Raw genomic sequence first — 25,404 nt, 5'->3', positions numbered from 1 at the left:
AATAGAAAAAACAAATCGAATATTCTTTTTCAAAAATTTAAATTTTAATAGAGATACTTTTAGTACCATTTATAGGAGTACGGTATGAGGTACATAGGTGCACAGAACTGGTTCAAGTCCCTCCGCATTACGTATATAGATCATTGACACCAAAACAGTAACGGGGCGCGGCATCTTTGATGAAGATGACCCACATCCCCGCTCTGACACACTCTCACCCTATTTTAAGCATACTTCAACGAAATTACCTATGACTTGGCATAAGAGGTTTTTTGATGTCAGAGTTAGTTAATTTAAGTGCTAAGCAGTAATAAAGTTGGCCAAGTTATAGCTTAGATGTGGTAGCTTCACTTAATTGTTAAATGACGATTCAAAAGTGCTTGTAAAAGCCTACTTGAATAAAGTTTATTTAGATGTTATATTAGTAGATGGATTATGGTTACAATTTTATTTTAAAATATAGACCTTAACCAAAACTTAAATAAAAATAAAAATCAACAAATACGACGGCTTATTTATTTGTAGAAAACAAAAATATCAATGTCGTAGGCATTACATCAAAGATTTATAAAAGACGAAATTTTAGATTTATTAAGAGCGGAAACGTTCCAGTTATAGTAAATTTTAGATTTTTTGTCAAAATTATCATAAAAGCATCTTTAAATTTATTTTTCGTATAAACTAAAAACTATCAATTTTAAAACACTAATGTCTGTGAAAGAAATATTCTACAAGATCACATATACTAAATATTCAATCAATATAAGTTACAAAACTATCGCGCTCTATAAGATGTAATGGACCAAGTAATGAATAAATAACTAATATATTTATTCATTTAATACAACCTGTTAACATTCCACCGTACACATTCCACCCTTTTGAGTAGGTTTGGAGCTAACTCCACTCAGCTGCTCCAGTGCAGTTATGATTTCTTCACGATGTTTTCCTTCACAGAAGCACTGAGCACGGGACGAATTATAACCAGAATTAATTACAAATTAAGCAAATAAATTAAGTAGTGCCCCGAGTTTAAACTCAGAATTATCGGATGAGATTCACGCCTTGTAATCATTAATATCTGGGACACTGTGGCATACAGTCAGTTACATAGTTTTAGTTCGGTTTTCCAAGAAACGTCACTTAAATCGAATTGTACGATATTGTTTTTCACAGTTAAAATCTCTAACAGAGCTTTACACGTCCCGACTTGATAATATAAAAAAACGACCTGGTATATATTATAGTGTATGTACAAATGCGTACTCTTAACTCCTTCTTTCTCATACGATGGGACTCATGTAAGATTTATCTCTATGTCTGTACGAAAAACATAATACAACAATACTTTGTGTTTCTTTGTGTATATATGTTTAAGAATACTTGGAACAACAGAAATTAATTGAAGAGTTACAAAGATTCCTATTTATACTTCCTTTTAAGTTTATCATTTGTGTTAGGAGTGGGTATGACAATATCCCAGGGGGTCAGGATTGTTCTGCGGTTTTTTACATCGATACTTTAAAAAGTCGCTTTCTTAAAATAAGAACAAAGGACCAGCAAAATAAAGGGGCGTTTTATCTTCTCATATGACTGAGGGTCACGTGATAGATCTATTCTGAAAGGTCAAACTAAAAACTCAACGGTGAATACCATCGTGAAGTATGGAAACGATACCTACGCGATTTACTACAATTATGAATAGTATTTGTATATAATCTGAGAGTCTCATATTAAATAAAATTAATTTTCTCGAGACAAAAAGAATTGTTAGAAATTAATAGAGAATTCACGAGCCTATTATGAAAATAAAAAGTAATAATTCGAGCTTAATTAAAAACTAAAATATAGATCCTAAGTCGCTTTTCAACATTTCATGAACTAGTTTCGAAAGGAGTTCTTAAACAATATAACTGCAGTACGATCTTTTCATAAGAGATTACTTGTCAAAATTTCAACTGGCTATCACGGTTTATGAGAAAGACCAACGGTAATGCTTAGGGTGCGAAATCCTGAGAACGAAGAGGTTTTATTTTAGCCACTTGAAATAATAAAACTTGATGTCCATAAGACAATATCGCGAACACTTCATCATAATACTGGTTATTATATCTGGTTCGGTAAATTGTTCACGCCTTGACACTCACTGTTACCTTGTTACTTTTTACTCACTTTATTAATAAGCTTTTATATTCTAAGTGACCTCTTTGTCTCGCTCCTGCCCACATGATGGAAGAGGATGGAAGAGGATGGAAGTTTCATTCGTTCAAGGATTTTGTTATTGCACTGTTCTTTCAACTAGGGAGTTGAAAGATGACATGAGTCATACAAATTGTTTTATATGTAAACAATTTTATCTAAAATAAGATATTTTTTCGGTAATAATCTCAGTTCTGCTACCATAAGGGAATTCGAAGCGTGAAGTACTTACTCATAGAACGATTCGATTGCCAAAAATTATATAAAAGAGCTGTGATTAGTCTGCGTAATAATTTTTATAAAATCCATTCGAACAATAAGATATAAACAGATTATCTATATATTAATACGTGAAGCAACCTTTGTATAGCTTTTTACTACTGAATTTGTAGTCTACTTTCCGAACCGGTGGTAGCTTCACTTATTAATAAAGTTGTTATATGCGATTCAAAAGATTAAAGTATATGTTGATTTTGATTTTACGAAAAAGACGTAAAGTTACAGAAATTTTGTCAGTATTATAGTTGCCGATACGTTTAACGTAATATTTAATATGCTTTTTTTAGTACATTTGAATTGTTTTACTGCATTAGTGATAAAGTGTCGTCCAGTCCAACGCATTTAATATTTTATTAGCATGTAATTACGGTCGAATTTCTATCAACGGGCGTCCACTACTTAACTCAATTATGCCAAGACTTTACTGATGGAATGTAAGTCGATTTATAATTTAATAGGTTTATTTATAAAGATATATATATTTTAAGTATTAGTCACATATATGGGATACAGATAGCTTTGTGACTTGCTGATGGGAATCATAATATCTTACGGTAGGGCTTTATGCCAGCCCGCTTGGAGAGGTACCACCCTCTAATTATATACTCTACCGAGATACAGAAACATAGTATTATTGTATTTAGGTTTGTAGGGTGCCAAGGGGATATACAATATTGAGGAATGATTTTAATACTTTTGAAGGTACTCTCCCTAGTCTCTAGCTGGATAGACAAATAAACCGAATAACTACTGATGTGCATGAAAAAAAAAAGTAAAACTCTTTGAAATTTAACTAGAATATAATATGAAATTTTTAATATAAATAAATATATATGAGACGAAATCACATACATTACTCTGATCCCAATGTAAGTAGCTAAAGCACTTGTCTTATGGAAAATCAGAAGTAACGACGGTACCACAAACACCCTGACCCTAGACAACATAGAAAACTAATGATAATCTACATCCACTCATCCGGGAATCGAACCCAGGACCTCGGAGTGGCGTACCCATGAAAACCGGTGAAAACACCGCTCGACCACGGAGGTCGTTTCTTTATTATTATTAACATGCTTAAAATTTTAACGAATATTATTTCACGGTATTCGTTCGAATATCGAATAAACTCAAAACTCAAACTCAAATATCTTTATTCAATATAGAAGCATTACACTTTCTTATTGATGGTCAATTGAAACACTACCACCGGTTCGGAAAGAAATACTTAGAAATACTTTATTATAATACCGTAACGTACCTTCAGTTTTGAAAATTCGTTCGAATTACAAATATATAAAAAAAATCATATTTATTTTGATTAATATTTATTCAAACTTCCTTGGTGTTGAACTTTTTTCTATTAAATGCTGTTTTAATGCACATTATATGTGATTTAAAAAAGTTCAACGTCAAATTTCGTTTTCAATGGTTGTATGACAGCAATAATGGACATCGTGGCAGTAAATTCGAGTGTACAACTTGACCGTCCCCAAGAGCGCTTGATCATAGGTCAGTGAACATTCATTTATAACACGAATTGGATTACGACATGCGCTTATTACGATGTATAGAATGTTTAATTTTGTGATTGGAAATAATTTATTTTTGTCTACTTCTGAATTTGTACTGTAAAAAGTATCTACAATTAACTTTACATAAGTATATCATGAACAATACATTGCCTATTCCGACAATAAGAGGACAACAACAACAACGACAGCCTGTAAATTCCCACTGCTGAGCTAAAGGCCTCCTCTCCCTTCGAGGAGATGGTTTGTAACATATTCCACCGCGCTGTTCCAATGCGGGTTGGTGGAATACACATGTGGCAGAATTTCTATGAAATTTGTCACATGCAGGTTTCCTCACGATGTTTTCCTTCACCGCTGAGCACGAGATGAATTATAAAGACAAATTAAGCACATGAATCAACGGTGCTTGCCTGGGTTTGAACCCGCAATCATCGGCTAAGATGCACGCAATCTAGCCACTGGGACATCTCGACAAAAGCCTACAACATTTCAACTCGAAATGACGAGATGTCAATGATCCATAGCTTGAATAATCTGGAATATTCATTATGGATTTGTGAAATAATTGTGTTTTGAACCATGACGCATTTAGAAGTTACATCAAAGTGGATATAAGTAGTTATATATTGTTGTATTATAAATAGGTGAAGGATTTTTATATTCAATTATTTTCTATAACATAATCGTAAGTTTATAGTTTTGAAGATGCGGATGTAACATATGAAGAGGATATACATTTTTATATGGTTCAAAATAATACATTTGTAGACACATATTCTATTGACTCATATATTTTTGAAATCAATCCGTTATGGCATTGTTTACATAATTACGAGACTAATAAAATACCTTATTAAGAAATAGCCTAAATATCAATTGATTTGTAATTAAAATAGTACCTCTACTTTACACGGCGATTGCGCCATCTATAGGAATAGGTTTTGATCCTTGCGTCTGATAAGAAATTAGATGAATTATGATGTTTAAAGGTATAATTATGATGATGCTCGGGTAGGTAAGATTACTACGCTATGAGAAAACACATTCTATAATCAGTGACATAGCCACATATAGAGTCAAACCTTTATGCTATATATACATTTATTCTTAATATACGCAACCATAGAAAAAAGTTTTACCTTTTACCTTCCTAAAATCTGTCTAACAGGCATTGATAATTAATCAGTATAATAATATTAATCCATATAAGATCAACATCAAAATCAAGATAAACTTTATTAGGTAGGATTTTACAAGCATTTTTGAATTGTCATTTAACAATTGTATAAAGTGAAGCTACCATGATGATAAACTGGTAATATTTATCATATTACGGAAAAAATATTTTTTTTTCAAGAAAATGACAATATACTCAAAAACAGACCGTAGTTTATATATATGTATATACAGGGGGTATATACATATATATATAAACTGTTACACTTTCGTTTGTTTTATGTCATAATTAAGCTAAATTGGGATTTGAACCCACAATCATCGGTATTTATTCTAACCACTAAGCCTGTGTTCTACAGAATATAAATAGGTATAAATTTAATAAGCAGGTTAGTGTAATAGGTCGGATTCCTCGTGTTGCGTCCAGTGCCCACCTACAAGTGATAAATTGTAACACTTCCTCACAGTTACGAGTACGTTTGTGATTATGTACACAGTGTGTCAGTGTGGCGAGCGGCTTATATATCGTTCGGACGCTTAGTTGGTTTCGTGGGAATGAATACTAGACAATTTTTTTAATCTGTATTTTGGAGACAGATTATTTAACTACATTACAATATGTCATCGAGCTGACGTAAATAAGAAATGATTGCGTTAAAGCTATGAATAAACTATTTCACTTTTCTGTTATATTCTGTTTTCTAATGACAGCTCTATCATATTTAAAATAAGAAATAGTGTTACATGCCAGTATTAAATGCTATGCCATATAAATAATAATTATTACAGTTTTACAAATTATTGACCAATGAATTACAACAATAATTGTATATAATAAAGTAAATTCTATAGCCCCTGCTATATTAATAATATGCAATAATAATGTGATATAAATTATCAAAGAATCAAATGTCATAACACCGTATTGAAGGCTAAGATTACTCTTGTAATATACATAAAGTTATAATCTTGTTTACCTACTGATTGTAATACGCACTAAACCGGCAATCATTTCATTATAATTGTCCTCTGGTAACTAATCAAAGACAATATTAAGTCAAATAAAAAAAAAATTAGAAAAAAAATAGTTTAAGTCTGCTGATTGGAACCATTGATAAAGTTAATCAGTGTAATTATATTGAACTATATTATATGTACTGGTAATATGACCAATTTAAGAAAATACAAGTTTTTCAAAAAAGGACACGAAGATTTAAAAAAAATTGAATTACAAACAATATACTGTATTGTCTCGTATACACGTTGGTCGGTCAATGGAACAAAGAAGCGGTTCAAATCGCGTGTTGTAATAAGCTCAAACCTCCTCCAGAAGAGAATAGGCTTTAGCGCAATACAACCTGCGGTCTGTTTACGCTTTGAATACGATTTTAGGATTCTAAGGTTTGATTTTCACCATATTAAATGTATCCGATGAACTTAAAAATTAGTACGTACTAATTACCTACTGGTGAGGAAACACGAATTAAAATACATTTGTTTGAGCATTATCTCAAGAGTCGAGATGGCCCAGTGGTTAGAACGCGTGCATCTTAACCGATGATTGCGGGTTCAAGCCCAGGCATGCACCGCTGATTCATGTGCTTAACTTGTCTTTATGATTCATCTCGTGCTCAGCGGTGAAGGAAAACATCGCGAGGAAACCTGCATGTGACAAATTACATAGAAATTCTGCCACATGTGTATTCCACCAACCCGCATTGGAACAGCGTGGTGGAATATGTTCCAAACCTTCTCCTCAAAGGGAGAGGAGGCCTTTAGCCCAGCAGTGGGAATTTAGAGGCTGTTGTTGTTGTTGTTGTTGTTGTTGTAAAGGTATCCGATGAATTTAAAAATTAGTACGTACTAATTACCTACTGGTGAGAAAAGACGAATTAAAATACATTGGTTAGAACAATATCTCAACCATGATCGCGATTATAACAAAAAAAAAATCCAATAAAATGAACAGTCAGACAGACGGTGTTCTTTGTGGACCTTGAGGAGAAAAACAATCATTCGATTACACCTATAAATCTATGACGTATTTAAAGCGACTCTTAAGTGAAAAATGGTGGTTTCACACCTACACGTACCCACCCGGAAGTCTTTTAGAAACGACATTTGATATAGTATCCGTATTTATGACGACGTTACTGATTTATCGTTGGGGTCTATTGTAAAGCTGATACGATGACGAGTCCCTACGTCTGTTCGAACAATAACAAAGATCTTAAATGATCCTGACGATGGTTCACGAGTCTTACGATGTTTCTTTCTGAACTTAAGGCGTGAATCATAATCAAAATATTCTTTATCGATCCGGCTCAAGAAAACACCTTTGAATTGGTGTTATTGTTTTTAATTAACGTCGAACTCAAATCGAATCAACGGTTCGGAAAGAAAATTCGATCGAGAGGACAGGCAAAATTTTCTTATCCACAATTTTAATATTTTTTTTTTTTAATAAATATGAGACAACATCGCATACATTACTCTGATCCCAATGTAAGTAGCTCAAGTACTTGTGTTATGGAAAGTCAGAAGTAATGACGGTACCACAATCACCCCGACCTGAGACAAATTGAAAACTAATAAACATTAACATAATTAAACATCAACATAGGAAACTAACTAAACGATGGTAGTATTTAATTGTTGACGATTCAAAAATGCTCTATTGTGAAGTTTACTTGAATAAAATTGATTTGATTTTGATTTTAATGATAGTCTACATCGACTTGGCTGGGAATCGAACCCGGGAGTTCGGAGTGGCGTACTATTGCAAACCGGTGTACACACCACTCGACCACGGAGGTCGACTTATATATATATAAAATATCTGAAAAGTAGGATTAAATTTAAATTTCTTATATCCCGCCTTGAAATTAACAAATACAAAGTTTCAATACAAAGTTGCCTACTTATGTCCTAAGTACTATCTATATATTTTTCTAAGCAATCTATCACAATTTTTGAAAATTATTTTGGAATTATAAATAACTCAATAATAAGGGGAACCTTCAAATTTTTATTTTGATATACATTTTAAAATTTTTTTTAAAACAACTTTTAAGTCAACACCTGCAAAGCAATCACTTTTAAGTTTCAGGGGTCATATTTATTTGGAATTACTAATCTAGAAAGATGGATCTTGCTCAAATTATTCTATCCTAATAAGAGTATGCCTATTGAGCGATAAAAATGTTGCACAACCTTATTTTTTTATCATTCATTCTTATTTGTCATTATGAGATAAAAAGAAAAAAAACGATTTTTTTTGTATTTTATCACGAAATTTTGTTTTTATCGCACCATACATTCATTACCTCAGTAATGGGTCATTCCTGTTTGGAGGTAAAGAGTAGTTTGAGTTAAAATAGTTTTGTTTAAGTTTTAGAATGCATAAAGATTTTATACATTATTTTAAATATATGTATAGTACTGGGCTGAATATCTGAAGTTTACTGTTTATTTGTTTGAATATACCGATAATGTAAGCCTGTTAATCTTGGCGAGTGAGTTGTCAACATTTATCACTTACGTTGTATGAGAGAATAGAATGACAGCGTCGACAAGCAGTGATATAATAAAATTGACATTGGCAACTCTTCCTAGGTACCAGGAAGTCTACGAGTTCGATCACCATTCCCTTCCTCGAGCGTTTGTTGATCCCACTTGTGTCTTGAGTAATATTTTATTACCTACCATTTTCGTATAAATACATATTTAGGTAATAACCAATGTGTGATATTCATAATATTAACACAAGAAACAATTTTAAACTTGTTACTCCTGTCACTCACACACGTGACTTTAAATAGTTAGTAATTTGTAATGTGTATGTGGGGGGTTACCATTTAATGCGTTCACTATCGATGACTCCTGAAAAAAAATCAGAATATTCTTATTTTAATTAGGCAACACTCTTGAATTTATATGTTACAAAAATGGATATTTTTAATATAACCTTGTATTGAGTGATATATTGTACTTCGAAGTTTGACCTGAACTTTTGTTGCTAATTTTGGAAAATAATATAAACCAATGTTTCTTTGCAGCCGTTTGCAACACGTGCTTAAATATAACCTTAAAAAATTTAATTGACAAAGGGGTGCAAACTAGGCAAAGATTTTCCTTTTGTTTGAGTAGAAGTTTTAAAATTATATTAATTTGAGATGATTAATTTAATTAATGCCTTGCTGGTAAATTTGTGCAGGCCCTGGGTATGTTCCATTCGATCGTCATATAGCCGAAGAGAAGATGGTACATATTATTGTGTTCTTATTTGCAGGGTGAGAGGGGAGGTGAACTTATGGGCACAAGGGATGGAACCTCTTAATTTCCAAAGATAATGGCTTATTAGAAATATTGAAATTATTGGATCGATTAATATTTCTTAAAATACCTATGGTTTAGTAAACTAATTATTAGTTGTGACCTCTAACTATGGCCTACAGGTGGCCCATTAGCCAGTGTACATGACATAAAATATTTTATTTATATTAACGTGTTTTATAAATCTGGCTATTCGACTATACAGGATAATTTCCTTGATTAAATATTTAAATCGGTAACTAATGTGTACCTCGAATGATTTTTTATTTTTTTATGATTACAGATACTGAAAAGATGCCGCAGGAACGAACAATTGTGATAAGAAGAGTGCCAAACGCCTATCTATACCCTTTCAGTCTGTGGCCATTACCGAAGTACCCCATTACAGGTAATATTTTTTAAGAAAAACGTTGCAGAGATTAGCCGTAACAAACAAACAGAAAATAAAAAATATATTTTGGTATATGTGCTGTGTATACATACATACACATATATTTAGTAAAAATACATTTTAATATAACAAACAGACACTCCAATTTTATGATAGGGGAAAGGAAGGCATAACGGTACACTTAAGGAAAATAAAGTATAAAAAACTATTACTTTTATTGAACTTCTTCTTATTAAAATTAATCAATGTTGTCTACTCCACGTTACGTCATCATCATCATCATCAGACTTTGATAGCATCACAGAATACGAAGATATTGGATGATTTCTAATACCTTCAATTAGTTCGTTTTACCTTCATATGGCAAGTAAAACAGACCACACGTAAAGGCAAAACGGACTTGAATCAGTTTTCATAATTTTCACATAGAAATACTGTCTCTGCATCCTCACCCTTCGCTCCTGCGCATACGCAGCATGCCCATAAACGAAAACTTGGACATTGCACCCAATCTCCGCTAGATTCTGAGTACAGACCAGAGCAGTACAGAGTTCAGCGTCACTATAGTTAGACGATCTGCCTTTTTTCTTTTTTGTATTTTTCCTTCTTTCCTCTTTTCCCTAAATTCATTTATGATTTAATAACTTAACATTCACGCAAATGTATGCATTGAAGGTAAAACGGTACCCTGGTCCATTTTGCTTGGGTCCGTTTTGCGTTATTGCTATGAAGAATTACAAAAGACTATTTTGAAGTTATTTTTTGAGATATAGTCGTCAAACTTAGTTAGTTGCTTAATCATACACCAGTTTTCATACAGTTATTATAATATATACTCTATCACAATCCGAAACAAAGTGTACGCTTATTGAAAATTGCAAATTTTACATCAAAACGTAAAAAAAATTACTAACCTTGATAAATCTGTGCACGCGCGGTTGGTGGATTTGTGTACACTGACCGAGAGCGGATACATGGAAACCAATATTATGACGCAACCAATTCCTATATGGTGTTACTAATTTCGAAATTATTAAAGAGGACCATTGTGCCCACAGTGACCGTTTTGCCTTCCTTTCCCCTAAGTGTAGTTATTAATTTTGTTCAAGAACAAAAGTTTATCACTCTGACAAGTGAATACCAATTTAATTTCCTTTTTGAAGTAATATATTACCTGAGTGAAGTAACCTGTGTACCTAAAGTGAAGTACCTGAGTGAGTTTTACATCAAAACGTAAAATAAAATTACTTACCTTGATAAATCTGTGCACGCGCGGTTGGTGGATTTGTGTACACTGACCGAGAGCGGATACATGGAAACCAATATTATTACACAAACAATTCCTAGATTATGTTACTAATTTCGAAATTATTAAAGGACCATTGTGCCCACGGTGTCCGTTTTGCCTTCCTTTCCCCTAAGTGTAGTTATTAATTTTGTTCAAGAACAAAAGTTTATCACTCTGACAAGTGAATACCAATTTAATTTCCTTTTTGAAGTAATATATTACGTGAGTGAAGTATAAATCAAAACAAGACGATTTTTAACAAACCAGTTAAGCTGATTTTGCGAGGGATTTCTTTAATTATTTTATTTGCAATAGGCAGGGTAGGGAAATGGCTCCCCATGTGGCCCTCACTACGTAGTGACTGATTGACTATACTGTATCAACACTAGCACCGTAGTTTTTAACCATTAATACATCCTTAATGCAACCCACCTTGAGAATTAATATCTTCCTTGTATCTAGTGTAACCACTGGCTTGTTTTTAGTTCAAACTGGCAACAACAATAAAAACCAACACAACAATATTAAGTATGGCTGCTTTCCTGCGAATATATGACAAGTGGTTGATGTCTACCTGGATGAACTTTACTTAAAATAAGCAGGGTCGTATTTAGGGGAGGGCCGGGGCAACTGCCCTGGGGCCTCCATATTAGTGGGGGCCACAGTTTTCAGCAAGTTAACAAATACCGAGATATAGTCAAATTATAATAATGTTATTATTTAATATTTTAAAAGTTACCGATACAAGTAAATAAATCATTGCTTACTGATTGAAATAAAAAAGTAATTAATTCATGATAATATAATTATTAGGTTGTTCACGCTTCTGTTTGTCTAGGGCCCCCACTGCTTTGTGGCCCGGGGGCCTCCAGACCTTGAAATCCGACTCTGAAAATAAGTGTTATTTAAATTGTTTCATTTGTAAATTTTACAGAGGACAGAACGATTGAATATATCTACAATGGAAAGACATTGAAAAAGCTTAAGAAAGTTGAGAAGAACAAAAGATGAACGATCAAGAGACGGATGTAGTATATTTAAATTTAAGATTATTTTTAATAAAAAAGGCGCGGTGACTATAGACAACAGTCGAATTGACTTTTTGATGTCACATGTCAACAGATGTCAACATTTGAAATGCAAGTGGGGTTAAGATATTATATAAAAAAGAAAATAATTGTAATTTTTTACGCAATAACTTTGTATAAGTACTTTTTAATAGCGAAGTAACAACCGACATCCCACGGTTGGACATCTTTCCATCCCATAAACAAGAATCAGGGGCATCATGCTGCTCTTTGAAGTCTGAAAGCAATTTTTATTTTTTGAATCTATTATTATGATCAAAAAGATTGTATTTAACAGATTTGTCCAAATAAAATTTTCGATCATAGAGAAAATCATTCGATCCACAAGTTACCTCGTAGTATGGGAAAATACTTTTAATCGGTGTTTTATTTGTTTTTTTTTTTTTTTTTTTATAAATTCGATTTACTTCGATCGAAGCTTAGTTATATATTGTATCTTATAATTAACAAATAACTTACGACAAAAAAAAATTCTAAGTTATGTATCTAAAAAAGGCATAATCGGGAGCTAGTAGTCGCTCTATACCCAGAAAACAAAAATGAAACATAATTTGCTACCAAAATAGTTTTTATAAAAGTTGAATCTATACTGTGACTTTTATTAAATTTTATTTGTAACAAAACTTCACACAAAAAGTTAACTTATCTATATTATAATTATTATATAATGTTTTGTAAACAATATATATTGTACATGTAATAAAGATTAAAATATTTTTAATTTGTATTTTTTTTTCTGTTATCAAAAGTAAAAAATATTTTTTTTTATGTTTGGCCAAACTATATCTAGTGACTCTAAATGTCTACTTGGTTTAGTATCTAGATATAAGGCCATCTGTGGCCTTGAGTTTCCCAGTCTCATGGCTCAGATCGTAGTAAATGTTATTGGGCTTATATATTTAAAAATTCTCATTAAGAGCTCGAAGGTTGGTAGTTGGAAGTGTAACTCCCATGTCTCGGAAAGTACGTTAAGGCGTTTTCCCAGCACCTGAGCTCTTTTCGGCCACATTGAATTTGCCGTTCTATCGATTTATGAGAGTGTGTTTTGTGCATTTCATTTCTGTAGCCCTCGTATGCAATAAAACATAAATATGGGTTTAAGTTGTTAATACATCGAAGCGTAACAAACCAACCAACTTACATACAAACTCATTTTTAAAATTAATAAAAGATTTATTTTACAGTTCGGAGATTTTGGTATAACTTATACCTTCAGCAGCCTAAGTTATTATTACATCAGTCATGCGCTAGTGAATGTCCCGTCTAAATTGGGCAATCATAAATAATATTATTTTGTGTGTGTGTATGTAATGAATAAACTCAAAAACTATACAAATTCAAAAATTCTGTCACCATTGGAAAGCTACAACACCCGGAGTAATATTAAACATAGGGTGTATTTATTGCTAGAAAAGATTATGAATCCATACTAAACCTTAAATAACGTAGCCCAAGGTGAAAAGTGCCCTAAAACGTCCGTCACATACGCTACGGACACTATTGACGATATAAAAAATGTATGTTCTACATTATTAAAGAATACCACTATCTACAATTATTAAAATAATAATATAAAAAAATCTTATGTCCACACGTGCGAATCCGCGATGGGGCACTAGTATTTAATTAAATGAGAGTAACTCGTATACAACCTATGCCATCTAGTGAGTGATATTGAAAACTTATTCCTCGTAGCTTCCAATTTACTTTTCAATCGTTCGCAGCGCTAGTGTCACTTCTACGGGCGTAGAGCCGTAGACTATTGATTACGCATGCGCAATGCATCGCTTTTATATCTAAGGGCACACTGGTTCGTAAACATTTAAAGATACTAGTCAAAAAGCAAAATGAAATTAGGGTACGTGTGGTTATTTCTGAACTATGCTACGAATTGCTTAGGTAAGTTCTATTTTATATTTATGATAAAAAATAATAAAATAGATAAGTATAAATCTGCGTCCTCATAAGTGAAAATTGGCAAAGTCAGTGTATTAATATGCTTGAGTGAGTGATACGATGATAAGTAGTATTAAATTACTGATGAATTGCAAATCATTGCTAAACCAAAATAGGTCAATTATTTCATTAAAAATGCACCATATGACGCACCTAAAAATTAAAAAAAAAACGATCCCATTTTGAAAATTTTATAAATGCATTTAAACAATTCCCGTATACATTTTTATAATTGTAATAAATAATTTTAGAAAAAATAAAATGCAATCTGACTTTAAAAAAATTCCAGGCGTAAAGTTACTAGAAGCAAATCCAGATGTTAAGAGACTGTACGATGATCTGCTCAGCAACTACAATCGTCTTATACGACCTGTTACTAATGTCAGTGACATATTGACGGTGCGACTCGGATTGAAACTATCGCAGTTGATGGAAGTTAACTTGAAAAACCAGGTCATGACTACCAACCTCTGGGTGGAACAGGTGAGATTTACGTTATTGTTATGTTGGTAGATGCTACGGCCGTACTAGGCTACGAAAGGATGATTTGTGTTTTTTTTAATTTCCACACTATATTCATAATTATATATTTATTTATTGCTTCAATAAAGTTAGTTTAAGATGATAAATGGATTTAGATATCGTTAATTAATTTAAAAGGGAGTTTAACTACAAAGAAAACGTTAGATAGTGTAACTATAAAGTCAATATTGTATCTTACAATTATATAGGTATATCGTAAATCGACGTACCGCATCAGTTAGGCTTACAAGTCAATTTACAAATAATGTAAAGTATATATTGTAAAATATATATCCTCTTTAAATAAATAAAGTAATCAGATGTTACGATTATTCGTTAATTATGGTTAAGACGAGTATTAATATAATGTACTTTAAATGAGTCCATTATGATTTTTAAATTAAATGAAATTCATTTGAACATTTGCTATTAATTTCAGAAATGGTATGACTATAAGCTGCAATGGAATCCAGACGATTATGGCGGAGTTGAGATGTTGTATGTCCCTTCAGAACATATATGGCTGCCAGACATCGTCCTCTATAATAACTGGGACGGAAATTATGAAGTAAGTTATATGTTTTATGCAATTTCCAGATTCACAAACCTTATTTTATTACAGAATATTGTGCCCGCAATTTCGAGTGCGTTTGAACTTAACAAAGCTTCTGTTTTAGCCTAAGTTACTCCTTATTACATCAGCTAAACCACTGAAAGCCCCGTCAAAATCGGTCTTGTCCTTCCAGAGGTTAGCCGGAACAAACAGACAGTTATTCTGTCTGTCTGTCTTCAATCGTTGATTGTTTGTCCAGTTAAAATTGTTTTTCTTAAAATTGTTAAAACGGTTTTTTAATGTTACAAACAGACACTTCGATTTTCTTACAAGCTCCTAAAATAATACCACAGAGTTCGCAGAACATGAAAATCGATGTATAAACTATTCGAATATTTCTAACAGTAGTCTATTTATTTATTTCAGTTATAGGCTTTGATTCAATATGTATGTGTGGGTACACGTAAGAATAGATATAACCAAACAGTAAAGCTTAAGCAAGCCAATCATTTACGGGTATTTTACTTGTTGGAATTTGTGCAAGGGACTCTTGGGTCAGCCACGCATCAGATATTCTACCAACAAACAGCAATACTTAGTATTGAACCGCTCTAGTTCGAATACTGATTAAGTTGGTGTAATTACAGACATATGTGACATAACATCTTAGCTACCAAGATTTGTGGTACATTGGCGATGCAAGGAATGGTTAACATATCTTAAATCTCCAATGTCTATAGGCAATGATGAGCTCTATGAGGTGTGACATTTGGCCATCTACACTGTATATTAAAAAAAGTTTTGTTTTAGATAGTGCAAATATTAGCTCCTATTTTGTCAAGTCAATGTTTATTTATAATAATAATCTAAAAACCGTAATCATACTACTAAAATCCACTACAATAACAAATATCTATTAAAATAATAAATTATTATCTACCACTCTATGACATCTACGCTGTATATATTTATAAAAAAAATAAGCTTAATTTCATAAGTTTATGATGCAAATATTTGCTCATATTTTATCAAGTCAATAATTATTATTAATAATGATTTACCCCTACTACAATCTTACTATAATAATAAATATCTTTAAAAATGTTAAATTACTATCAACCAATCAATGTCGCAATCAGCTAGTAGAGTCAGCATAAAAAATGTTTTAATTATTGAAACAACTGAAAACTATACGTCACTCAATTGAACTAAATTAGTAAACAAAGAATGTGTTATAGGTGACACTAATGACGAAAGCAACTCTGAAGTACACGGGCGAAGTCAACTGGAAGCCGCCGGCGATTTATAAATCATCTTGCGAAATTAACGTTGAGTATTTCCCGTTTGATGAACAAACGTGTTTCATGAAGTTCGGTTCTTGGACATACAATGGCGCCCAGGTAATATTTTTGTTTCTGCACTTAAATAGCGAGATTTCTTTTAATAGCATATTTCACATGTGAAAGGGAACAGCGGTGAATCTTTTTGTGTACTGTGACGTCATGGCATGTAAATAATCACCTCAGTACATAGTCAGTTGATTTACAACAGAGTCAATACAGATAGCCTTATTATGTATTTTATATCATCCTTAGGACACTCATGACCATATTAATATTTGTTGATAATCACTACAGATCTGTATCTACACATCTATCTATGAAATTATACTCATATTATGTTTATTTCACTACAATTACAATATAATGTAGGAAATGTGTTATTAAGTATTAGCACAAACACTATTAACATTAAATATCATAAACAGGTACATACAAAAAATAGATAATTAATGAGATGAAAAAAATTATAAGAATCCGAAAAATTTGTATACACTTTTTTGCGAACTGTACTTTGAAGTGCTAATTGACAGATTATTGATGTATTTGTTCTCATTTGGGTTACAATTGTATTGCGGATTGTGTGAATTAATTTCAGCAAAACGTTTAAAAATTTTAAATTATAACTTAAGAAAAGTCTTATAACACAAGTAGTCCTTGGCAGAACAGTTGGAGTTGTAAATCTTCTCCGTAAGAGAAGGTATCACTAAGTTAAATATTGTTTAACGCTATTTGTATTTAAAATATTCTTAAATTATTTTATATAACTTCCTGGTGGAAAGAGAACAGTAAATGATAAGTAGAAACATAGCAATAATACATTATATGTGACACAATGATGTATTTTATACGTTTATTTCAAAGATAAACTGGTAGATTTAAATATTTAACGTTAATTTTATATGTCAAAGTGCCCAATGCACATGCGTCGAAATAGATATGAACACATTTGTCTCTGTAGGTCTAGCTTTGAAGGTGATTCTATCTTGGATCCATTTTTGTTTCTTGGTCATGCAGATTGTTCTTAATCAAAATGGTTTTTGTCAGGTTGATTTAAAACATATGGATCAGCTACCGGGAAGCAGTCTCGTGCATGTCGGGATAGATCTAAGTGAATTTTATCTCTCTGTCGAGTGGGATATACTTGAAGTGCCAGCTACTAGAAATGAAGAATATTATCCATGCTGTCCTGAACCATTTTCAGGTAATTTAGATATTACATAGATTCTTATTACGTTTCGTTTGATCTTTTTCCCATTTCTTTCACTCAATCAACTTTTTCTTCTCCCCCTCTTTACTTTCTTTAAAACTATTTCATACCTAATACTTAATTTATCTTACTGCATATTTAATAAGTTTGAATAGTTCTAAAATTTAAATATGAACAATTTCTGTAATATATGCTAAATGACTTGGAATGTTTAAAAATAAAATAAAATATTCAGAAATTCTGATGGATAGATATTGATCTACAACTTTAAATTTTTAATCATTAATTGGAAATAATGCTAAACTTACCTATAAAATTTATATCTATAAAAACCCTTTATACATTCAATTTATTTTTTTTAAACATCTCAAGTATATGGATTTTCAATGCAAAGTTTGAACAATGAATTTTTCACTTAGAAATGATTGACGATGATTGAAATAGCCTGTATTAGCTTACTTAAATTAAGTATTGGTGCATTATTTTTTTTTCGATATGTGTTCAAATGTGTATTTCGTTCTTGTTTCAGATATAACATTTAAATTAACAATGCGAAGAAAAACACTTTTCTATACAGTCAACTTGATAATTCCATGTGTTGGTTTGACATTTTTAACTGTCCTCGTGTTTTACTTACCTTCGGATTCGGGAGAAAAGGTAAACCAATTGGAATACCGTCCGTGTTCTGATTATTTGCATCTCTGGTTTAGACGAGAATCATCGATTACTTGTAAAGATTATCATCTCATAGTCTTGTGATTCGATTAAATTTTCAAAATTACTTATCATAATGTAAATTGGGATCGGTCTGTACAGTGTGTGTATGTTAGTTAATTGCTAAATACATAAGCAAAAGTCGTTGGATGCAGTACTTGTTCTATTATGTCAAAATTAATTTCTCCTGTTCAGATTTCTCTGACGTATCCAACAATTTTTGTAACGTCATTTGTATTTAGAATTTCCGTTTGATTATTTATGTATTTATTTGCACTTAAGCATTCAATGTGTTTGCGTTTGAAGTTTCAAAATTAATCATTCAATAATCGCTTCCATCCTTCCATCCGTTCATCCATCTTCCATCTCTGCCTGCTCCACAACCGGCTACGGTCTTTTTTGATTCATTAGCTAGATGTGTAAGTGTGCTAGTATCATTACTATGTTTCTGCTTATCATTTACTGTTGTCTTTCCACCAGGTAGTTATGTAAAATCATTTAAAAATATTTTAAATAAAATAGCGTTAAACAACATTTACTGTAATTAGGTACTTTTAAATTAGTCATACTGTAAATTTTAATAATTAACTGATACTTTTTAAATTTAAAATTATAATTATAAAAAAAAAACTTGATTTATATTTTGACATCTAATCTAAATTACCTTGATTCCTATCTTTATTTTAGACCCCAAAACCAAACTTTTGTACTAATTGGATATGCATGTGTCCCTATTGTTAAATTTTTTTTGGGCTTTTTATTGAAATTATGTTGATTTTGATTTGAAACCTTACTAGTGGAAAGACAATATAAGTTAAGCTAACTGTGTACAATATCATTCAAAAAGGACTTTTCTCCTTAGATATCGCTCTGCATCTCCATCCTGGTGTCCCTCACTGTGTTCTTCCTTGGTCTGGCCGAGATCATCCCGCCAACATCCTTGGCGATCCCTTTGCTTGGGAAATATCTACTATTCACAATGATTCTCGTCTCGCTGAGCGTTTGGGTCACTGTATGCATTGTAAACGTCCATTTCAGGTAAACTATATATATTTCTTTCTCTCTCGTAGATTTCGTTAAGCATCTCAATTCTGGTTTCGCTGACAGTGTTTTTCCTGTTAATGGCTGAAATTATACCGCCAACGTCTCTAGCGATACCGCTGTTAGGGAAGTATTTGCTGTTCACAATGATTTTGGTGTCGCTAAGTGTTTGGATGACGGTATGCGTTTTGAACGTACATTTTAGGTGAGTGTGTGATGTTTGAACGCTGCCCTCTTCTTACTATCCCTCGCTATGTTTTCAGTTGTTTCTATTTCTATCTTCCTTGTGTCCGTCTTCTTGTTTCTATACTTTGTTGTAGAACTAGAACTTTTTATATGTATGTTATGCAATATATTAATTAATACTATAAGCTGCACAAAATATCTTCTAAATATATTTAAAAATTCAAACAATTGTTTTTATTTCTCAAGCGGTTGAATATAATTGATTTTAATGACATTAAGATATCGAAATTACATTTTTAATTGTTTAAACTGAATATATTATTAAAGTACACTTACTTTTGGGATAATAGCATTCAGGAAAGGGCAGTTTGTCATGAAATTGCTTGCTGCGAAATTGCAAAATAAAATAGATGGTCTAAAATTCTGGTATAAAGGCGCGCCTCATAAATCTATGGTTCTATTGTAACGTTTCGATAACGGAACAATGGGGCGTTGAAATATGCGATGTTGGACTGCAACCAGTACGCCTTTATTGAATGCGTGTGCTTATGTCGTGATGAGCATTTAATGGTCTATTGAACTCACGGGTATGTGTAAGTTTAATTAGAGGGCAATCATTTTGAAGTTTTTAGTTTTTATAATTGGTAAATTTTCTTTGACTGTTTCTTATAGTGCTCTCATTATGACGATATTTCTCTAAGCGCGTGTCAGATTGAATTTATTAAAGTCAGTGTATAGCTTATTCGTTGTCAAGCTTCATAGTAATAATAACGTTAGGGCATCATTTATAAAACTGATATAAAATAAACAAATTTTGAATTAATGTTTTTTATAATTAAGGATATAAAAAACTTTAGTCTCATTTATTTATAAAGATCTTCGTTATACTAATTCTGTCTAAATTAAAATTAACTTTATTGTAATGGATACACAAAAATTAGTAATAATTAGTACTCTTCTTAAATTGGCTTTCAGCTCTTTGTCTGGTTTATGAATATATATTAAAGTCAGCGGGCCTAGACAAAGTTACTTATCGGTTGGGGAAAAAGGTCAAAGAACAACTACTTTGTTTGACGATTCTACTATAGTAGTTGTTTATAAGCCTTAGAAGCACAACGGCGTATAAGTTCAGTAATTATTTGATAATCCCTGGTTCGACTAAATCCACATATGCTATTATCGTCTCCACTTAAACAAGGGTACGTTTATTAGAGAATATCTTGAAAGAAGGATATTTGTAGACTTCTTATTGTTACTTTTTCGTTTAACATGATGTTAATTTAAAACATACTATTCTTCTAAATTAAAAACGACTTATATACATTTGCTTTGCTACTAATATTAAATAATTTATGCTATTTATAAACGGTATCACGGTTTTTGTCTAAGCCCGCCTTTTAATTCAAAATATAATGAGTTCAGACGAAGATATATATTTACATTTGTTTATAATTTTTTTTTCTTGTAATAATAAATTTATATAGGTCACCATCAACGCACACAATGTCACCCTGGATGAAGAAGCTGTTCCTACAGCTGATGCCGAAGCTCCTCATGATGAGGAGGACGAAATACTCATTACCTGACTACGATGACACCTTTGTATCTAATGGATACACGAATGAATTGGAAATGAGGTTAGTTTACATGCTAAATTGAATTATGAAAGAATGAAGGTGTGAATGAATGAAATAATTCATTTTTATTTTTGTTTTTAATATAATTAGCTATTAAAGTGGTTTAGGGGATAATTAGTGATATGATACAGAATAATGGCATATGTTGCATAATAGGTACTTTTAGAAAATGAGATTCAATAACATCGTTATAAAACACATTTTCCAAAGTAGCGTACTGACGCTTTAGCCCTTCTTCTTTTTCAACTTTTATTAACTTTTTCTTTGAATAATTAATCAAATATGTATGTATAAATATAATTGTTTACATGATAATTGTTAATAATAAATTCTTAAAAAAAGTTTTTGTACAAATCATGACCGCGAGGAATCGTAGAAAGAATGGATCATGGATTAAATAAAAGTTTTGGTATAACAGTATTTTTTATATAAAAATAAGCGCTTTCGAATATAAAAGCGTACGTTTTTCCAAAAGCTCGACTATAACGAATAATACAGTTTATTCAATCCTCATCGTCAAAGCTTAAAATGTTTACGTATTTTTTTTAAAAGTAATCGGGGCTTGCAATATTTTGTTACGTAAAACATCACATACCACGAGGCATGTGATGTTATTTATGAGTTTTTGTATTTCTTTATTTGTTTACAAATTTATTAACAAAGCAACATGTATGATTAAATCTGTATTGATAGAAGTCAAACAATAACAACAACAGCTTCTAAACTTCCCACTGCTGGGCTAAGGCCTTCTCTCCCTTTGCCGAGGAGGTTTGGAACATATTCCACCACGCTGTTACAATGGGGGTTGGTGAAATTTGACACATACAGGTTTCCTCACGATGTTCTCCTTCTCTGCCTAGGACGAGATGAATTATAAACACAAATTGAACACAATGTATAAATTACTTAATACGAATATTAGGTATAACAGAGGTACTTGTCTGGGTTGAACGCACAATCATCGGTTAAGATGCACGCGATCTAACCGCTGGGCCATCTCGCCTCATTATTATCATAGATGGAAGTAACGATTAATTTTAAATTCTGTTCTTCATTGACCTGTGTATACATATATTTTGACAAAGCATCTGCAAATCCACTTTCTATCTGGTGAGCTTCATGCTCATTACACCTATCTATACTAATCTATATTAATATTATAACTGCGAAAGTAACTCTGTCTGTCTGTTTGTCTATCGCTTTTTCACTACAACACCACTGAACCGAATTTGATGAAATTCAGTATGAAGCCAATTGGAACTCTAAAGATGGACATAGGCTTTTTTTTGCTCTTAAAACGCAAGCGCAGCCTCGGGCGGCTACTAGTAATATACAGGAATATTGGTAATTCGACGTATTCCCGCTAGAAGGTGATAGGGGTGACTATTTGGAAGACCCTGTATATATAAAATTATTAATTTCATAACTACACTTCCAGTAAACATATTAAACATACACAATATTATATGATATAAAGGTTGATGCACTCACTGATTTGTTAATCGAGGAATTGCATACACAACATTAGTACCGAGAAATATCCTAATTAACAAAATCACATTCAAAATTATGTAATTTTAAACAAAGGTAAGACTCACTATACTTACTATACTTGATAGTCATTCAAACAGTTTAAAATATAGGATAAACAAATAAGAATAATGGAATATGTTCATTTTGTGATTAAAATAATCACGATATGGTTTCATACCAGAAATGTCAGCTGCATTCTGTATTAAAATTATGTCCTAGCTAGCTTCAAATGTCATGCAAATATTACATAAAAATACCAGTTATCAAAACTAAGTAAGGGATGTGATCTAGACATACGCCTTGCGTATTTTTCATCATTATCTTTCCTAAGCGATTTCCGAATCGTCATGTAAATTTGAAATTACTAATAAATAAGTCGTAAAACATAAACGATAATTTTTATTCGCTGCAAACAGATATCGATCTGACAGAACCTTCAGAACCTCATCCATTTGTGCAATAACATTTTATCTCCTTGTTTTCTCGATTTTGGATACTTAAAAAGTTTATCGATTTAGATGAAATCTACGTAATAGGAGTGACATTTTTGAATGATAAAGGACGTTGTGATTTTTTTACGATTCAAACTTTTATTGTAAAGACCATTATGAGAGGATCGGAGCGCGACTATTTATTCCTTTTTATAAGGTTCTTATTTTATCGTAAACGTTTATGGGACGTAAAATGTAAAATATTTTACGATTTAACCAACGATGTTTACGCCGCAGGCAATGGTTCGCGTATTAGCGATAATTTTAGTCAATATTCAAGCGTTATTTGAGACTAAAGATTTGGACGTACCGAGAGGTATTTTCCCATATTATTTGCCCGTAACTTTGCATAAATTAGAATTCAAGAACTGTTTGAACTGAATTAGATTAATCATAAGTAATTGTTCGTCTCGAAATGCAACTTCCTTAAAGACGAAATTTTCAAAAGTTCTTTGAATAAAACTGATCATTACGTGGAATATATGTAAAAACCCCACTTATCGTTTAATATACAAAAAGAATATTTTTTTCCGGCTGATAAGCTAATTTGAATTAGTAGTAACAGGGCAGTCACTTATTATTTAATAGTCACTTATTATTTAATAATAAGCAGAGTAGACCGGTTACGTATAATTGTTAAGCCTTGCTGGTGTAATAAATTACTAAAGTGAAAAATAATCATCAAATTTATTTAAAAAACAAAACATTATATACGACAACATCAGCAAACGCTTTCATTTTTTAAATCCGTAAAAAAATAGTTAATTATAGAATATATATAAATATTATATGTAATCTCGGTGTGTATCCAACTTATGTTAAGATTTGTATTTTGAGTTTTCGCGCATTTATCAAGCGGAGCACGTGTCGCTCCCTGACTCAGTTCCCCCTTAATACAGAAGTAATGAGTCTTATATCTGTCAATAGAAACTCAATTGACTACAAAGTTTATTGTAAACAAAAACGTCAGGAAATATTACAAAGTAACGTGAAACGATCTCTTATTGGCAATTTCTTTCTAATTAAAAAAATGTAAAACAATTTCTAGAGCTTTTTTTCGCCGGTTGTTTACAGGCCTGGTGAATTTATTTTCTTAATGGTAGGTTTCTCACCGTTGATTAAATGAATATGTGTGGTGGTATCCTATAAAATATTTAAAGAAAAAGAAAACTCGGATATAGATTTTTACAAATCCACTTTTGAAGAAAGTAGCAAGTCCATTGTATCCCAGGCGTAATAAACATATTGTCACTGATTAGGTACTTAGGTCACTTTAGGTCTTGACTTCAGAGCGTGGTTTTAAGTTCTGCTCCAAATCCTTGACGTATGATTTTTTGTAGCAGGGACAGTCTGACCGATGCGTTTGGAAGCACGAAGGGTGATGATGGCGATTATAGGAAATCACCAGCGCCAGAGGACGATATGCTTGGAGCTGGGGTTCATCAGAGACCTTCAGGTAATAATAAAATAATATTTTTCAAGAAAATAAATTAATATGTACATAAATTTTGGCATTTGTTTTTTCAAATAATTCAATTTGCATCATGGAGCTGATCACATTATTACTCAAAAATATCTATAATGATATTTTCCACCTCGTATGGTAAGCGATCATGATAACCTATGAAAATTATAATTATTTGGAATATAGGGTAATGTAGTAGGTGCACACCCCACTGACTTGGTACAGATTACTATTGAATTTGTCTGTGAAACTTAGCAGTTCAGACAAAAGTCGGATTTTTGGAAAAGTCTGAGCTTTGCATTAAAAAGGCTCTCTTATTATGAAAGTTAAAAGTCTGTCTATCATATTGTCTGCTCAGAAAATTGTTTGAAGAACTCTGCATCCTCAAAACTAAAAGTCGGATGTAATGAAAAGTTAAACAGACATTTTGTCGATAGACTTATTTATTCAGACTTGTAAGTCGGT

General features: G+C 31.9%; 1 protein-coding gene across 2 annotated transcripts in view; it reads left to right on the top strand.

Moving 5' to 3' along the window:
• LOC124534815 (acetylcholine receptor subunit beta-like 2) overlaps positions 1 to 25,404 on the top strand; it is a 61,425-nt gene that overhangs the window by 741 nt on the left and 35,280 nt on the right. The window contains exons 2-10 of one of the 2 annotated variants that reach the window (XM_047110834.1): positions 9,808 to 9,912; positions 14,537 to 14,730; positions 15,209 to 15,337; positions 16,561 to 16,722; positions 17,710 to 17,866; positions 18,402 to 18,529; positions 19,449 to 19,624; positions 21,298 to 21,450; positions 24,815 to 24,930. In XM_047110834.1, coding sequence (XP_046966790.1) covers positions 9,808 to 9,912; positions 14,537 to 14,730; positions 15,209 to 15,337; positions 16,561 to 16,722; positions 17,710 to 17,866; positions 18,402 to 18,529; positions 19,449 to 19,624; positions 21,298 to 21,450; positions 24,815 to 24,930 — 1,320 coding nt within the window. Of the gene's footprint in view, positions 1 to 9,807; positions 9,913 to 14,081; positions 14,191 to 14,536; positions 14,731 to 15,208; positions 15,338 to 16,560; positions 16,723 to 17,709; positions 17,867 to 18,401; positions 18,530 to 19,448; positions 19,625 to 21,297; positions 21,451 to 24,814; positions 24,931 to 25,404 lie in introns of those variants that run through there. The other variant, XM_047110835.1, reaches the window with a different exon arrangement.

The sequence above is a fragment of the Vanessa cardui genome, chromosome 13 (assembly GCF_905220365.1).
Source record: "Vanessa cardui chromosome 13, ilVanCard2.1, whole genome shotgun sequence".
Lineage (NCBI taxonomy): Eukaryota > Metazoa > Arthropoda > Insecta > Lepidoptera > Nymphalidae > Vanessa > Vanessa cardui.
Note: the sequence above shows the minus strand (reverse complement) of the source record. Positions and strands in the feature narration are given on the sequence as shown.